Source organism: Myotis lucifugus, unplaced genomic scaffold (assembly GCF_000147115.1).
Source record: "Myotis lucifugus unplaced genomic scaffold, Myoluc2.0 scaffold_27, whole genome shotgun sequence".
NCBI classification, from domain to species: Eukaryota; Metazoa; Chordata; class Mammalia; order Chiroptera; family Vespertilionidae; genus Myotis; species Myotis lucifugus.
This window is the reverse complement of record NW_005871075.1, coordinates 7,305,560-7,322,322: the sequence shown is the minus strand read 5'-3', so window position 1 is coordinate 7,322,322 and position 16,763 is coordinate 7,305,560. Positions and strand designations below refer to the sequence as shown.

Sequence of the window (16,763 nt, the reverse complement as noted above, 5' to 3'; positions counted from 1 at the left end):
ACTTCAAAGGAATTAAAAAGTTGAAAATATGATCCTTGTGAAGACAGGAATCATATTTGTGCCTTCATTTTTACTATGACACTGCATAAATATTTAATAATTTTGATTTGTTAGAGATGATCAACTGCAGATTAACTGAGAAATGCATTTTTACCTGTGTAAAGACCATTCAAATTATTACATTGAAAATATCACACAGTCATATGTAGGGTCAGAGCTAAGTCTAAAATCTGTTTTTATTAAAACAAATGGAATATAGATGAATATTCCATAGCAGCGTTTGGTGGTGTGCCAAAGTTTGATTTTGTAATTTTTAACAATATGTATAACAAATTACTTAGTATATTTCAAAAGAATGAGGCAGCATTTTACATTTAAACGAGGTAACCAAAAGATTCCGTGATAAAAGATATAAATGTCTTAGATCTACACATCAAAATCACCACTTAGAATGAGCATTGAGAATTTAAGAATCTTAAACAGTAATATTTTGCAGTGTCTTATAAATGATGCTATTAGACTACCTCTTAAGAGTACTGATCATCTCTTTAAGGGGGAACTGGTGGGGCCACGCCCCCTACAAACACGGAAGGCCCTGTTCAGCTTGCCCACCCAGCTTTGGAGGAGGCTGTCGGGAAAATCTGTGCTACAAAGGTATGTGCTGTTGTGTCCTGGTACTTAGTTTGGTTGATATTATGCATTAATTGCTGTTTTAGAAAAAAACAGATGTTTATTTAATTACTCAAAAAGTTTCCAGAACTCTATTTCAAACATTTTGAAGACACTATTAGAATATTTAAAAATATACTTCATAGTAACTCCTTGTATACCACTATGTGTTTAAAGGAAAGTTTCATGATTATTCCAGATAACTTCTAATTGTACTTGGGGATTTATCCCAGAGTGGCAAGTATATTTACATTCTTTAAAGCGATCTTGATATATTGTTGACTGGAGTTGTCTCCATAACTAATCATTTTTTGAAGGAGTTAGCAATTTAACACAATTTATATTTAGCGCTTTAAAGGCTTTTGCCAGAATACTATGATTCTTAATTGAACCATGCTCAATTGTACTGATTCTCTGCTTCTCACTGTAGAGTATAGTTTCTCATGCCAAAATAAGAAAAAAAGAATAGTATTTTAAAAGTATTATAAAAAGCAGTACCCTCAAATGCATTTGATATCCTAAAGGTAACTACAAAGATGGTGTCCTACCTATAGCACACGAAGATAAACTGGATATGACAAAGCTTTGTGAAAGTCATCATGCTTCTGTTGGGCATCCATCCATGTGAACATTTTTTACTCTCTTGTACTTTTTTGTTAATGATGACTAAAAAGATTAATGCAGACTAAGTGTATTAGAAAATCTATGAGTAAACGCATCCCCTTTCAGCACTCATAAAGAGATGTGCCCTTTTTTTCTTAATGACTCAATGCTCATTCACTAAAATAAGTGACCAGAAGTGATCGTATGTTTCATTCTGTTCTATGAGCCATTTTTAATTCCTAGAAACATTTTTCACTGTATGTGAGTCTGTCTGTTCTCCGTCCTCTTTACCCCCAAACCTCCAGCCTACTTACCCCCCCCCAATGGCCACTGCATTTTACTTAAACCTTACTTTACCCTGATGTCCTTTTTCTAGGTTCTGATCCCTTCATATAATCCAACCTGGAAAAGATATTAAATTAAAAGTTCTAAATGATTCTCCATTGTCAAGTTTAAATTTCTGCACTTTGAATTTCCTTCTGAAAGAGGACAACCTTTGCAGGAAAACTGATGTTGTAATAAATAGCAAGGGCACATCGATCCCTCTTTAGGCTGAATTCCTTATGGGAGAATGTTAAATGTGATCCTCCTGAAAATATTAAGAGGATCATTTCCTTTGGGAAAACAAATTCAAATTCACTAAGCCCTGACTTTATTAGATCACTGGGTAGACTTCACAGTGTCTTATGAAAACTAATCACTGATCACATGAATTGAACTGATTCTCTGCTTCTCACAATACAAGCAAAGGTTAGAAAAGACTCCATTTAAGAGCCAAATGGTAGCATCAATAAATCAAAGGCTCAAAAGCTGATGTGTGTTTTATTCACTCCAACTTAGTACATAAGAGCACCTCCTTAAGTCAAAACCTGTGCTAAAAATAGGACTGACCCCTTTGAGACAGCATGGAGGGATCTGGAGAGTACCATGCTAAGTACAATAAGCCAGTCAGAGAAAGACAAGTATCACATGTCCTCACTTGTATGTGGAATCTAATGAACAAAATAGATCCAGAGACATTGAAGCATGCAGCAATCTGATATATTTCGGAGGGGGCAGGGGAGCAGGAAGAGCTTAACCAAAGCACTTATATGCATATATGCATAACCCATGGACACAGACAATAGTGCAGTGAAAGCCTGGGGAGGGGGTGGGAGTGTGGTGGAGGGTGTCAAAGGGGAAACAGGGGGACGTCTGTAATACTTTGAACAATAGTAAATTTTAAAAAACAATAATGATTTTTCTAGTTTTAAATGTTAAACAGGTATGTCAAGATTTATCATTATTTGATCATTTGTACAAATTTACGTGGGATTCATATTCCTTAACTCTATTCTCTCTAACAGAAGGATCAGACAGGTACTACACTCCCCGTGAAGAGGAAACCAATGAAATTGAACGGCAGCAGTCACAAGTCCATGACACCCACGTTCGGGCAAGAGCGGATGATAGTAACACAAATGAAGTTGTAAGCACGCAGCAAATGTGTAAGACTTCTGCATTATTTATGAAAATTTTAAGGTTTAGCCGGCCTGTGTGGCTCAGTGGTTGAGCAGTAACCCGTGATCCAAGAGGTCACCGGTTCAATTCCAGGTCAGGGCACATACCTGGGTTGCTAGCTGGATCCCCTGTAGGGGATGTGTGGGAGGCAGCTGACTGATGTTTCTCTCTCATGGATGTTTCTATCTCTCTACCCCTCTTACTTCTTCTCTAAAATCAATAAAAACATTTTTTAAAAACGGATATAGGTGGCATATCCATCTATATTTTATCACCTTTAATATTTTTAGAATGGTAAAAGCTTGCCATTATATTAACTATGAAGAATTATATAGCACCTTTTACATTTTCTACATTATTTTTTTTCTTTTAGCCCAAATTGTTTCTTGTGAAGTAAGATTAAGAGATCAGTGCAAAGGAACAACTTGCAATCGGTAATATTTATTATTATTATTGTCAAAATTAACTGACCAAAATGTCAGAAATATTTTCATTTTTTTGCTGACATTCAGAGAAACTAAATTTTGTCCCAATTTTCTTTCATTTAGATATGAATGCCCTGCTGGCTGTGTGGATAGTAAAGCTAAAGTTGTTGGCAGTGTATATTATGAAATGGTAACTATTATAAATACAATTATTTGGAGATAGAGTCCTTTCATATAATATTTGATTTTTAATGTGCAAAATAATTTATGTAAGCATAGATATTTTGCTCAGAAATGCTTGTCAAATTTAAAGTTATGTAAATAGTAACTAGTTATCTTTTATCCAGAACTCTAATATTTTAATATCTTTTTCTCCACCCCTTTTCACCAAGCAATCCAGTATTTGTAAAGCTGCAATTCATTATGGTATAATAGACAATGATGGCGGTTGGGTAGATATCACTAGACAAGGAAGAAAACATTATTTCATCAAATCCAATAGAAATGGTATTCAAACAATCGGGTAAGTACCTGAATGCTCGTTTGATTTTAAATTGTAACAATGAGGCAATAAATTATTTTGGGGCAAAACATAGGAGAATTTATACAGAGAGAAACTGGTCATTTTCAAAGTTCATTTGGCTACAACATTTCCATAGACAAAAAGAAAAAGAAGTATTGAAATGAAAGTTGAACTCTTTGCTTCCAAAGAACATCCTGAAACTCCAAATTTTTTAGAGTTTCATCAAGAACGCACAAATTTATAGTGGTTTTCATTGTGAGCCAATAAACTTTTCAGCTATGACAGGAAATATTGCAGAGAAGACTTATAGATTTGCATATTCCCCTGCCCTGTTTAAGGGAGAATAGTTTATTTTTTACAACAGTAGTTTTGTTAATAAACTGAGATTAGTAGATAACAAAGAGCATTTTTGAAAAGTCACTAAGTACATATCACCTTTCTTTTGTTCATTTAAATATAATTTAATCTAATATAAAAGCAGTGATTGTCTTTTAAAATGTTTCTCCTGTTAAGAACATGAACTATGTTATTCCAAAACCCTGGAAATTTTCATATATACTCTCTAAAGAGTAGAAAAATAGGGGTTTGGGAAATATTTTTGTAGTGTCTCTTGCTTCTGTGTGAAAAAAGAAACATTATTGAACCTCAGATGAAAGGCCTTTTCTTAGGAAATGTGTCAGTTTCCTTTTGTACATATACAATTGCACAAAATCCACAGTGAAGTTGAAATTCATAATGATAGGATTTTATTTAAAACCTTTGCAAATTCATGGAATGAGATTCTTTGTAGACAGTTTTGACCAAAAGCTTGATGTGTGGTTGTCATCCATTACCCCCATTACGTTCAAGTATAGAAACATTTATTAACTGATTCATTCTGCAAATATTTAATAACTTCCTTGAATAAATAATAAATATTAGTCATTATTTTTAGTAAGGCAAATACTGGATATTTGATTTAAAAACATTTATCTATTTATTTGTTTCCTCTTAACTCCTATTTGATTATGTTTATTGTGGAAACTCTCTTGAAATTGAAAGGTGTTTCATACTAAAGCCTTCCCTTTTGCAGTAGATGCTTTTCTGAAAATCTGGATATAGATAAACCTACGAAATTGTTGGTATACAATGGTATACCTATTTTTGTTTTCCTATTTTATTATAATGCGTATGATGAAGAGGAATTCATTCATTTACAGTAGGCATTTTACTGCATACTAGGGGGATTAAATAATGCACACTCCGGTAAGGTATTTATTATTTAGTATTTTTATAACACTACCTTGTATTTACTGTTGTGAAAGATTAAATAGTTTTGAGATTGATAATGAAGAGATCATTCACTAATATTAAGAATGCCATTGATTTGATTGATACTTGAAGGTAATATAGATTTAGCATAAAGTAGATGATGTATTCTTATATTACTACTTATTTAGATATTTAAATAAGAGTGTTTAAGAAAAAAACAAAGTATTCATAGACCTAAAACATACAGAAGTTGTGTGGATGATGATACTTATAAGAAAACTAGAGGCCCGGTGCATGAATTTGTGCAGCAGTGGGGTCCATTGGCCTGGCCTGCGGGATCGGGCCGAAACTGGCTCTCTGACATCCCCCAACGAGTCCCAGATTGTGAGAGGGCACAGGCCAGGCTGAGGGACACACCGGTGCATGATTGAGGCCAGGGAGGGACGCGGGAGGTTGGCCAGCTAGGGAGGGACCGCAGGAGGGCTCCAGGGCATGTTCAGCCCATCTTGCTCAGTCTCGATCGGCCAGACCCCAACAGCGAGCTAACCTACTGGTCGGAGCGTCTGGTGGTCAGTGCACATCATAGCAAGCAGTTGATTGTCCTTAGCATATCATTAGCATATTACACTTTGATTGGTTGAACAGCTGACCAGTCAACCAGACACTTAGCATATTAGGATTTTATTATACAGGATGATTGACATTTTTTGTTTTCATCTTCAGCAAATACCAGTCTGCTAATTCCTTCACAGTCTCTAAAGTAACAGGTTAGCACTTTTTTTCTATTTCACTTTCTTATGACTGTGTTGTGTGCTACTATTTCCAAGGAATTTGCTCCTTCTTTGTGTTTGATTTCTGCAGTTCAGGCTGTCACCTGTGAGACCACGGTGGAACAGCTCTGTCCGTTTCATAAACCGGCTTCCCACTGCCCAAGGTAACGTTTTCTAAATGTTCGCATTCTTCCTTACCAGTGAACATGTAAGGTGCGTCTATCCTGTGATAACTGTTTTTGCCTGACATTCTTGTGTCTCTAGGACTCAAAGGTGTGTGATCTCAAACTGCTAGGCAGCAGGCAGCAATGGGCTGTCACAAAGGCCACGCATTCCTAGTGTTCTTCCCCCAAGTGCTGGAGTAGCTTCCGCTATTCGGGCAGCGGGCTTGTGCCTGCAATCGGAGTGTTCACCTGTGTACCAGACATCTGGCTCAGGCTGCTCGGGCTGCTATAAACACGGATCAAATATGTTTATTATAAAAGTATCATCTCCTCTTACTAGCACTTCACTTATTTTGGTCTCATGAGGCTCACAGATTTAATGAAGATCATGGTGTGTTTTATAATCTTAGAAAATGTTGTAGAATTTCTTTTTCAACTATCTCAAACCCCTGTACTTATACATTGTACTTTATAGAAAGAAGAAACAGATTGCTAAGTAAATCTGGGAAATTTTAACCTTATGATATGGTGAGAGAAGGAAAAATTTTATATGTCAGTATTATGGCAGGCCCTCTCTCAGGCTTGTGACAGGTTTATGAGGATTGAATAGTAAGGACCACAGTGGAGCCTTTCAGCATGAATCCTCCCTGGAGGAGATGCTCAGTAAATGGTAATTTTATACCCACGGAACAATCTATAGCAATATTGTTCTGAAAGGAAAAGATCATTCAAGTAAAATATTAATAAAAAGTTTTTTATTTTTTTCACTTGTTTCAAGAAGGGAAATACCTACCTCCCCAAAAGGGAAATGATATAATTTTTGTAAAATTTAACTTTCACTGTCACCAGTATAACAAATCAGTGGAAATGATGATTTATGCATAATTTTGACCTTAATTAGTCTGTGAAGTCCCCCATCCCATTTTCTTTTATAGACCAGTGAAACAAAGGCTTTCTTCTTGTTTCTCATAAAATGCCTAATATTTGCATAAATTAGTTCATAATGGTATTATTTATATAGTATTTTTTGACTTTTAAAGAACCATATTGTGGTGCATTTGTTTATAATTTTATATCACTTAAATAAGTTGAGGCATAAATCTATTCTGAGAGAGAATTCTGAGAGCAGATAAATGAAAGGATATTAACTCAAGACAAGCATGAAGAAACAAATAATTATTTATGATGGCCTCAACTCTAGATGAATATTTGGAAATCAACGGTTTATAGATGATAATTAAAACCATGAAATTGGATGAGACACCTAGGATGTGAACACAGAGAAAAGAAACTATGAGATCTACGAGTCAAACAATGATTCAGATTTTCCAAGTTATCTGTTTAGTAAATTCTACAGTCACATTGGGTACCAAACACCCAGATTCTTAGAGTTACTTCCTGGTATTTCTTTTTGCTTTGAAGCCCTACATTAGAAACCTTCCTGGTAATTTTTTTTTTTTTTAAGAAAAGAAACACATTTGTGCCAAAGGCTGGAAGTGGCTAGTGTGAACAGAAGCAAAGGCGTTTTTACATTTGACCTATTTCGGAAGAAAAAAAAAAGTAGGGTTTAGAATGCTGAGTTTACTTTTGTGTAAGCATGTCTGTCTTCTTAGTAATAACAAAGATTGTAGTAACCAGCTACTTACTATGCATAAATAAATATTTATTTTTCAGAGTATACTGCCCTCGTAACTGTATGCAGGCAAATCCACATTATGCTCGTGTGATTGGAACTCGGGTTTATTCTGATGTAAGTATCCTACTTTAGACAGTTCTCAGCATTCGTGAGTTTGTGTATGTGTTGGGTGTATTGTATGTGAATGTATGTATAGGTTCCATACACACACATTTAAATGTGTATATGTACACGTTTTAATTTATTAACTACTTTATAGAAGTGTTTGTTAAATGCAATGCCACTAAAGGCTATATGAACTGCTTCAGTATATTCTTACATCTGTCCTCATTCTGGGTGCGTGCATACACTGCAGCCACCCCCCTTGTCCAAGGTTTCACACTCCGTGGTCTCAGTTACCTGCAGCCAACCATGGTCAGAAAACAAGAAATAAAAATTTTTCAGAAATGAACAATTCGTTTGTTTTAAATTGCATGCTGTCCTGGGTAGCTTGATGAAGTCTTGTGATGTCCTGGCGTCTCCATAATGTAGATGCTCCCCTCCTGTTAGTTACGTAGTAGCCGGATCTGTTATCACGTCAACTTTCATGGTATCGCAGGGCTTGCATTCCACTCACCCTTACTTTACTTCATAACTACCCCAAGTGCAAGAGTAGTGATGCCAGAGAGAAAACCTAAAGTGCTCCTTTAAGTGAAAGATGACCACAGTACAGTAAGATATTCTATGGGGGTGACGGGAAAGGAGAGAGAGAGAGACACCACAACCTCATTTGCATAACGTATTACAGTCCATATTTATAATTGTAATATTTTATTATTGATGTTACTTTCTTACTGTGCCTAATTTATAGATTAAACTTTATCCTACTATGTATATATGAGAAATACATGGCATATATAGGGTTCAGTATTATCTGTGGTTTCTGGTATCCACCAGGGGTCTTGGAAATGTGGCCTCCATGGATAAGGGGCGGGAGGGTTACTATACAGAATAAGGAAACAGATTCTGCACTGACATACATATTCTCAGAAGAGTTAATGATCAGTAATACTGAGAAATGAATATCCATATGTAAATAGGGGTGCACAATAATTTATTTTGATTAAACTTTTCTTTATATCCTACCCATATATCTTACATTACAAACTTAATGAAATTGTCTGGAGGCATTCTTGGAAGGAAAATGCATTTTGCTTTTCTTTAATCTTCCTTTTGGTTCTTCAGCATTTGAAGTATAAACAATAATTAAGAATTTGTCCAATGTATGAACAATATCTTCACTGCCAAAGGGGGATCTACAAAGTAGCATAGAACGACAAACAGATAATATGCTAGAATTCATACACAAGGAAACCAGTTGAGGGGTGCTGTAATGGATGGCATTCCTGGGATCAGACAAGGCATTTGAACTGTGATGGCTTTGATACGGATGAGCGCCTCTTGAGCCAGGTTTCAAGCGTGGGTTGGGAAAGGGGATTAAGGAACTCTAGGTGGGGTGAATGGCGCCCATGGAGACATGCAGGGAGACCACATAAGCTGCAAGGGAGCAGAGCACATAGGTTTGCTTTGCACTGGTGAGAATGGAAGCTGAAAAGGCTACAACCAATTTAGTGTGACGTAGAGGGATCCAGCTCTTGAAACATATAAATGGACAGTCTGAATGCATGCTGATGAGTTTGGATTTTGTGTGGCAGACATTTAGAGACCATTACGGATTTCTAAAACAGAGAGTTACAAAATCACCCTTAGGAAACAATAATCTTGATGCACATGTCCAATTGAATTCTATGGAAATGCGACTGTGAAGAGAGGTCTGCAATATGTATGTTACTACCTTATTTCTCTGGGTGGGTTCCTTTAAATGCAGGCGTTTCTTTCAGGTCAGCTTTACCTTGAAATTATTCTCCACATCTCAGTTTCCCCCCAAGCTCCAGCTCTGCAGTGTGCTATCTGCAGCTTGAATGTCCTGTTGATATTTAACTTGCTGGTGCTCATGTTTGTTTATATCTTCTTGTTTCTGTTTAAAAAAAACCAAAAACATCCTTTTTCTAACTTTCTGTCAAAATCATGGTCACTCTTCACATCCTAAATTATGGCTACTTTCTCTCCTAATCCAAGGATAATGTTGCCCTTCTTTCAACCCTATTGCTTTGTTTTCTCCTATTAGCACTTAGCTGATTCTGTGAGGTATTATGATTGTTTCCACACCTCTTCTATTAGTTTTTAAGTCCCTCGAGGGCAGCAGCTGGGCATTTCATGCATCACTTTATCATCAACGATTTGATGGGTGCCCAGTTGTGATCAAGACAGGCTGGCTCCCTGACTTGACTTAGAGGACAGAGTAAAATCAGAAACTAAGCAAATAACTTGCACATAAATATTTGTTGAAAAAAATAAATGAATTTGTATATATGAATGAGCATATCTAGAATATCTAGACTCATCAGAGAGTTTCAAAGAAATCATTCTTTTCAGATTGTCCCTTTAAGCACCAAAACTTTTCATTTTAGTTGAAAATCTTTCAAAATATCCTCCACAGTCCTATAGCAATAAGAAATCTCTTTGCTAGAGTGAAGGATTTGTTAGGACTTATATCCTGAGATCATTTTATCTTTCTTCTTCAGTGAAATGGACAGATAATTATGTATTATTATGTAGATCCTTTTAAGCATAAGTTGGCAATATAAAGATTACTATTACTGGTAAGTGCAGAGAAAGAGATTCAACCATCACCTGCCAATCTTCCCACCACTACAAAATATATTACATCTGTAAATGCAAGATATGGAGAGATGAGAGCCAATCTACCCACCTCCCTCTTTCTCTCTCCCTCTCCCCTTCCCCACCTTCCTCTCTTTTCCTCTGTGGAGTTACAACTTATGTTTTATTGATGTCAGCTTTTATTTCTCATTTGTGACAGATGAAGTTACTTCTTGCATTCATTAAAAATGTTCCACTGTTTTCACAGATAAATTTTTTTCCCCATGATGTATTAATGCTTTTAAAGTGTGGACATGAACAGAAAATCTCTTCTGATCTCTGAACTCAAATCGGAATGCCTGCTGACTGCATAGTTATGGGCAAAGCAATAGTTTCAAAACATATTACATGCTTGGATTTAGCGAGTGCTATCTAAGCACTTTCATTGCCTTGGGGAAAAAATGCTGATAATGCCTCTTTTGACGGAGCAAGATAAATACTGAAATGTGTAAGGAATTCTTCTTAATTCCATCTGTTATGAACCATACTGGATACAAATATTAATTCAGCTAGGGACTTTAACTGATGGATAAAATGCCTCCTGAGAGTAAGGATGTGGGGTTTAGATATATAGCCTTTTGTGGTTGATTAAAACATGAAGAGGATTAACCAGCTTGGCATTCTGGCTCTCTGATCTAATAAATACTGACGGATGCCGCAAGGTTCAGAGCACAGTAATAAAGCAAGGTCACGTAAGATGCACTTCACAAAGCAAGGTAAGCCCCTCACATGTGCGTGGCGATGAGAGAAGAGCACACCAGTGGGACCAGAACAGGCCCGTGGGGAAAGGAGGTGGATCACTTCCTGCTGGACCAGTTGGTGTTTCTTTGTGTGGGATTGCCTCCGGCTGTACGCAGCTATCTTGACAAATTTCGGCAGAACATTTGCATTAAAGCAAATGTTAAAATTTAGAGAGTCAGTCATTTAAAAAATTTGAAAGTGCTGGACCTGAAACAACAATTTTCTCCTCCATAGAAATCCCATGCAATTCAGATTATGTAACTGACACAATGCAATGATCACAGAGCGGGCGGTCCTGGTCCCTCCAGTCAGATATTCACACGGGGGTGGCCATAGACATTGCACATCTAGGTGGAAGCTGTGGTTGTTCTTCATATTTTTTTTGGGGGGGGTGGTTACTGTTTGGGGCAAATTTTCTCTGAAGATATTATATTAGTTAGTAGGGAAAAACTCCCCATTTAATATATACCTGTATTTTGGAAAAGGGACCGTAGAGATATACAGAGGCATGTTGAGTTGTTTATAAATCAAACTGAAGATAAATGAGGTTCTGATAATCCAATCTGTGAACATTAGGTCAGAGTGACTCCAGTAGGGACTAGCAAAGGCGGAGATTTGAGAATGATCAATAGGTGCAGAAGAGATCAAAGGAACCGATTTGCATTTTATTGCTTCAACAACAGAGAAAGCCTGTTGTTTGGACAGCATGCCTTCCCTAGATTTAGATAGGGAGGGCATCTCACCACTGCAGCCACCCTTGAGCTCTGCCCTCAGACTGGCTCAGAAGTGGCTTTAACTCTGACTTTTGAAACATTCCTCTGCACAAAACATCATCATCCCGCTGCTGCTCCCGAGGATCCACGGAGAGACAGAGGTCAGCGACTCAGTCCAGCGGAAGAGCAAGCGGACGAGTTCCGCAGGGGTTTGCTAACGGCAGGTCCTTCCTTGTCCCCTCAGCTGTCCAGCATCTGCAGAGCAGCGGTCCATGCCGGGGTGGTTCGCAATCACGGTGGTTATGTGGACGTTATGCCCGTGGACCGAAGAAAGGCTTACACTGCTTCTTTTCAGAATGGAATCTTCTCAGAAAGGTACACTTACAATCACATATGTAATCTCTCTATCCTTTTGTGCTTGCTTTACACAGCAGCTCATTTCTGTGTGGGTTTGAGGTTAGTGGCCGAGCGGCGTTTCCTTTGCTGATGGCAGTAGTAGGTTTACCAGGGATGGGAGAGGCCATAGTACCAGAGGTGCCTGTCTCCTGCAGGCTTTCAAAAATCAAAATCAAAATCGGATTACAAGTCAGAACCACTCTTTTGTTAACTGATCTTCTAAAGAGGAAATAGCTTTCATCCTCTTTTGGATTTTCTAGATTAGGTTTTTATATGTAATTCCTCCTAGATGAGCAAGGCACTGAATATTTCTCTAATCCAGTTATCTGACGAAATATTTGACAAAAAACAATGAGTCTGGTTTTCCCCAGAGCCAAATTTTCTTTTTGATCGGATGTTGGGTGCCTCCTATGACATAAGTGAACTCTTCCAGGTCATCTCAGCGTATCTGGCTCATTAGTATCATATATTTTGGTGGTTTGAGAAAATGCATGGGGCTTACTTTATCAAGTATTAATAAAAGTTGAAAGAACCTATAGTGATTTTTCAAATCACTGGTACTTGTGGAAGTATTAAATCCCATATATTTTGTATAGATAGAGAATACCCCCTAGCTTTACATACGTAGAGAAGGTCTGCATTATAGTAAGGTTCCTTTAAAGCAGGGGTTCTCAACCTGTGGGTCGTGACCCCTTTGGGGGTCGAATGACCCTTTCACAGGGGTCGCCTAAGACCATCGGAAAACACATATATAATTACATATTGTTTTTGTGATTAATCACTATGCTTTAATTGTGTTCAATTTGCAACAATGAAAATACATCCTGCATACCAGATATTTACATTATGATGCATAACAGTAGCAAAATTACAGTTATGAAGTAACAATGAAAATAATTTTATGGTTGGGGGTCACCACAACATGTGGAACTGTATTAAAGGGTCGTGGCCTTAGGAAGGTTGAGAACCACTGCTTTAAAGGATACCGAAGGGTATGCCCTGCAGGCCCAGGATTGCCTTCCACAGAACCATCGGGGTGTCGTCTCCATGAAAAGGCTGATTTGTATTTAGCATCTGTTTTCAGGTGAGACAATGTCAAGGTGACTTCTCTACAGCCTGGCTTATGGTCTCCTTAAGCAGATACGCTGTATAGTCAATTCTTGAGTTATAAGAGTCTGATACGCAGTTTCATAAGCTGAGCTGAGCTATGTGGTTTCATTATACCTGTCATATTTCTTTTTTTTTTAATCCTCGCCCCAGGATATGTTTTTATTAATTTTTTTTTTATTTTTAAGGAAGAGAGGAAGGGAGGGAGAGAAAGAGAGAAACATTGGTGTGCAAGAGAAACATGGATCAGTTGCCTCCCAACATGCCCTGACTAAGGATCCAACCCACTACTTAGGTATGTGCCCTGACCGGGAATTGAACCCAGTGTATGGGGCAACCCTCCAACCAACTGAGCTACCCAGCCAGGGCACCTGTCATATTTCTTAACTTTATTTTTAAACAGTAAGACTGAGAATACTTATTTCTGAGAATCTGCTATGGATTCCCCAGATGCTGCTGGGCACTTCAAGTACATTAACGCAGTTCCACCAACAGCACTATAAAGATGATTCTGTCAACACTAATGTTGACAGAGTATTAACTGAGGCTCAGAGAGGATACGTGGTATGTCCAATGCCATGTAATTGGCCAGTCTCAGAGCTCAGGTTTATGCTAGATCTGTAAGCTCAGAAATCTGCATTTTCCCAGTATTATCACTGTGTACAAAGAAAACACATTCACTTCTAGAACTTAATCAATCTGTGTCCTCTGAATAAAATGGCTTTCAAGTGGCCATCAGTTTGTGTAAAAAACCTGTCTCCTATGTTTGTGGTGTGTGCACACCTTTTTTTTTATATATACTCTAAAATTTCCCCTTTCTTATACATGAATAAACATATACAAGGAATTTTACTTTGTCTCCCTCTTAGCATTTATTGTGTTGGTGTCCAAAGTCCTTTTTATCATTAAGAAAGGAAAATTATATGCTTAAAAAAGTTGTGTAAATATTGTCATTTAAAAAAATCCTGTACACAATCAGACTTCAAAAGCATACATTTGATTAGAATAAATAATGAGTAATGGCATTATTAATATGTTTTAAACTTTAGGCATTTAAACAAAACATCCCTTGATTGATATTGGCAAATAAAATATAAGTAATTTAAGAAAGAGTAAAATGCATGATTCTGTATTGCTTTTCACTTGTCTTAAAATATCTCCAAAATGAGATTGAGTGGTGTGTGTGTGTGTTTTCATTTTAATGAAAAAATTCTTAGAACATTCCAGATTTGACCATTAAATTTTCTCACTAAGAGTTTTCTTGAAACTGTAGATGTTAAAAAAGCTTAATGAATATGATAGCCATAAAATTTAAATATTGTCAGACTTCGGAAATGCTAATGCTAGGGCTGCAGAGTATTGCTTAAATAGCACCATCTTTTTCACTTGCCGTTCATATCTGACCTTGGCAGTCAGCAGTGAAGCTGGGTCTCAGCATTGAATAGCAGCATCTCAGTATTCCCCCAGGGAAACCGCACTGCAGCTGCGAGCTGCTCTGTTGGAAACAGAGGTGGTAATCTATGAAAACATGATCTGGATTCGGTGAAGGTCGATATAAAATACTATTATGACTATTATGCATCTTAAGTTTCTTTAGTGAACTTGCAGCTCAGCATATAACCAAGATTTAAAGAATTGTGTTATCATTCTCAAGGTTTTATTGGTCACGTAGGTGCCAACACACACACACACACACACACACACACACACACGCGCGCGCGCAACTTATGGAATAAGAGTCCTCAGCAGAAGACTGTAAAATGTCTCACTTCCTGCCTTGCCCACATAGCTCAGTTGGTTGGGCATTACCATGGGCACCAAAAGGTTGCCAGTAGGATTCCCAATCAGGGCACTCATCTGGGTTGCGGGCTCCATCCCCAGTAGAGGGCTTGCAGGAGGCAGCTGAATGATGTTTCTCTCTCTCTCTCTCCCTCTTTCTCTCTCTCTCCCTTCCTTTCTAAAAATAAAAAAATATATTTTAAAAATTAAAATAAAAAGAATTATGTCATCCTCATTCTAGCTTTCCAATAACTATAAATTACAGCAGCCTAAGACAGGTGACCATCTGGCCTCACAGGGCGGCTTACTTGACTGTCATAAGAAAGCATGATTTATTTGAGGGATTATATGTAGAGATGACATCAATGTACTGTTTATATTTTTGCAGTTTACAGAATCCTCCAGGAGGAAAGGCATTTAGAGTATTTGCTGTTGTGTGAGATGGAACACCTGGAAGAGGAGCGTGAAGACTATCCCAAATGCCATATTTCTGAAGTGTATAAAACTGTAACATTACTGTACAGAAGGTCGCAACTATTTTCAGCTGCCCCCCCCCCCAAAAAAATGCCAAATGCATATAAATCTTGATACACAAAGTCTGTAAAATAAAACATGGGACATTATTAGCTTTGGAAAAAGTAATGGATATGTAATGGTTTTAGAAATCCTGTGTTAAATATTGCTATATTTTCTTAGCAGTTATTTCTACAGTTAATTACATAGTCATGGTTGTTCTACATTTTATATGTTATATTATATGGTGCTTTGTATATGCCACTAATAACATGAATCTAAGCATTGAATGTGAATGGCCCTCAGACAATCATCTGGTACATTTAAAAACAATAGTGACAAAAATAATAACTCTAAAATGAAAGAAACGGTGTTATTACATTTCTCCCCAGTTTAATACTAAGACATTACCTACTCCAAATAATCTCAAAATATTTCCACTTAGTATCTGTATAGTTTTTTTCTTCTGTTAAGTTTAGGCATATAGGATATTAAGTCCTGGTGCTGTACTTCTTGTTTGTATTAAAAAAATTCCTTAATATCCACATAAATCTGTTGGACTGTTTGATTCCCTGGGAATGGCTTTTGTAGTAAATGCAATGAAGTCAGAGCGATGGTGGAAAACATTCCTTGTGGTCACACAGTTAACAAAGGGGTAAGCATGGGTAGCCAGAGCTTTTTGTGTGTTGTTCTCACTGACGTCATATTTTCTTTTGTATCCTGGCAAATACTCCTGCGGGCCAGGAAGTATCATAGCAAAACGTTGAACAAAGATGAACTAATGTATTGTATCACCATTGCCACTGATTTTCCTAATGGTACATGGCTGTGTGTATAAATGTTGCCATACTATGGTGCCTATAATGGTGATATATTTGTTTCTATGAAAAATGTATTGTGCTTTGAGACTAAAAATCTGTAAAATGTTAATTTTGGTATTTTTTTTCTGCTGGTGAATTTATTCTTTCCCTGTATACATATTAAAATAATCATGTTTCAAACTATTGTTTTCAGTCTCTTTGGCATCCTTATTTTGATTTAGAAATCATTTTTAATTTTCAAAATTGTTATCTTTTAAATTTGGGTTATTGACATTAATATAAATAACATCCTTAATACCAAAAGTCTGCAAAGTCAACCTGAGTAGGTATTTGTATGTGAAAGGAGAGATGATCATAAGTTTAGAAATATTCTATTAAGGGAAAATTTGAAT

The 16,763-nt window shown here is 37.0% G+C and overlaps 1 protein-coding gene across 2 annotated transcripts in view; it reads left to right on the top strand.

The window, feature by feature from the left end:
- Positions 1–16,561, top strand: part of CRISPLD1 (cysteine rich secretory protein LCCL domain containing 1) — a 38,043-nt gene extending 21,482 nt beyond the window's left edge. Inside the window, exons 6-15 of one of the 2 annotated variants that reach the window (XM_006086341.3) lie at positions 554–654; positions 2,619–2,759; positions 3,146–3,206; positions 3,321–3,387; positions 3,590–3,720; positions 5,695–5,738; positions 5,833–5,905; positions 7,580–7,655; positions 12,000–12,130; positions 15,426–16,561. In XM_006086341.3, the coding sequence (XP_006086403.1) occupies positions 554–654; positions 2,619–2,759; positions 3,146–3,206; positions 3,321–3,387; positions 3,590–3,720; positions 5,695–5,738; positions 5,833–5,905; positions 7,580–7,655; positions 12,000–12,130; positions 15,426–15,477 (877 nt within the window). In that variant the 3' untranslated portion in view covers positions 15,478–16,561. The remainder of the gene's footprint in view (positions 1–553; positions 655–2,618; positions 2,760–3,145; positions 3,207–3,320; positions 3,388–3,589; positions 3,721–5,694; positions 5,739–5,832; positions 5,906–7,579; positions 7,656–11,999; positions 12,131–15,425) is intronic. The other variant, XM_023751903.1, reaches the window with a different exon arrangement.
- The last annotated feature ends 202 nt before the right edge of the window (positions 16,562–16,763 follow it).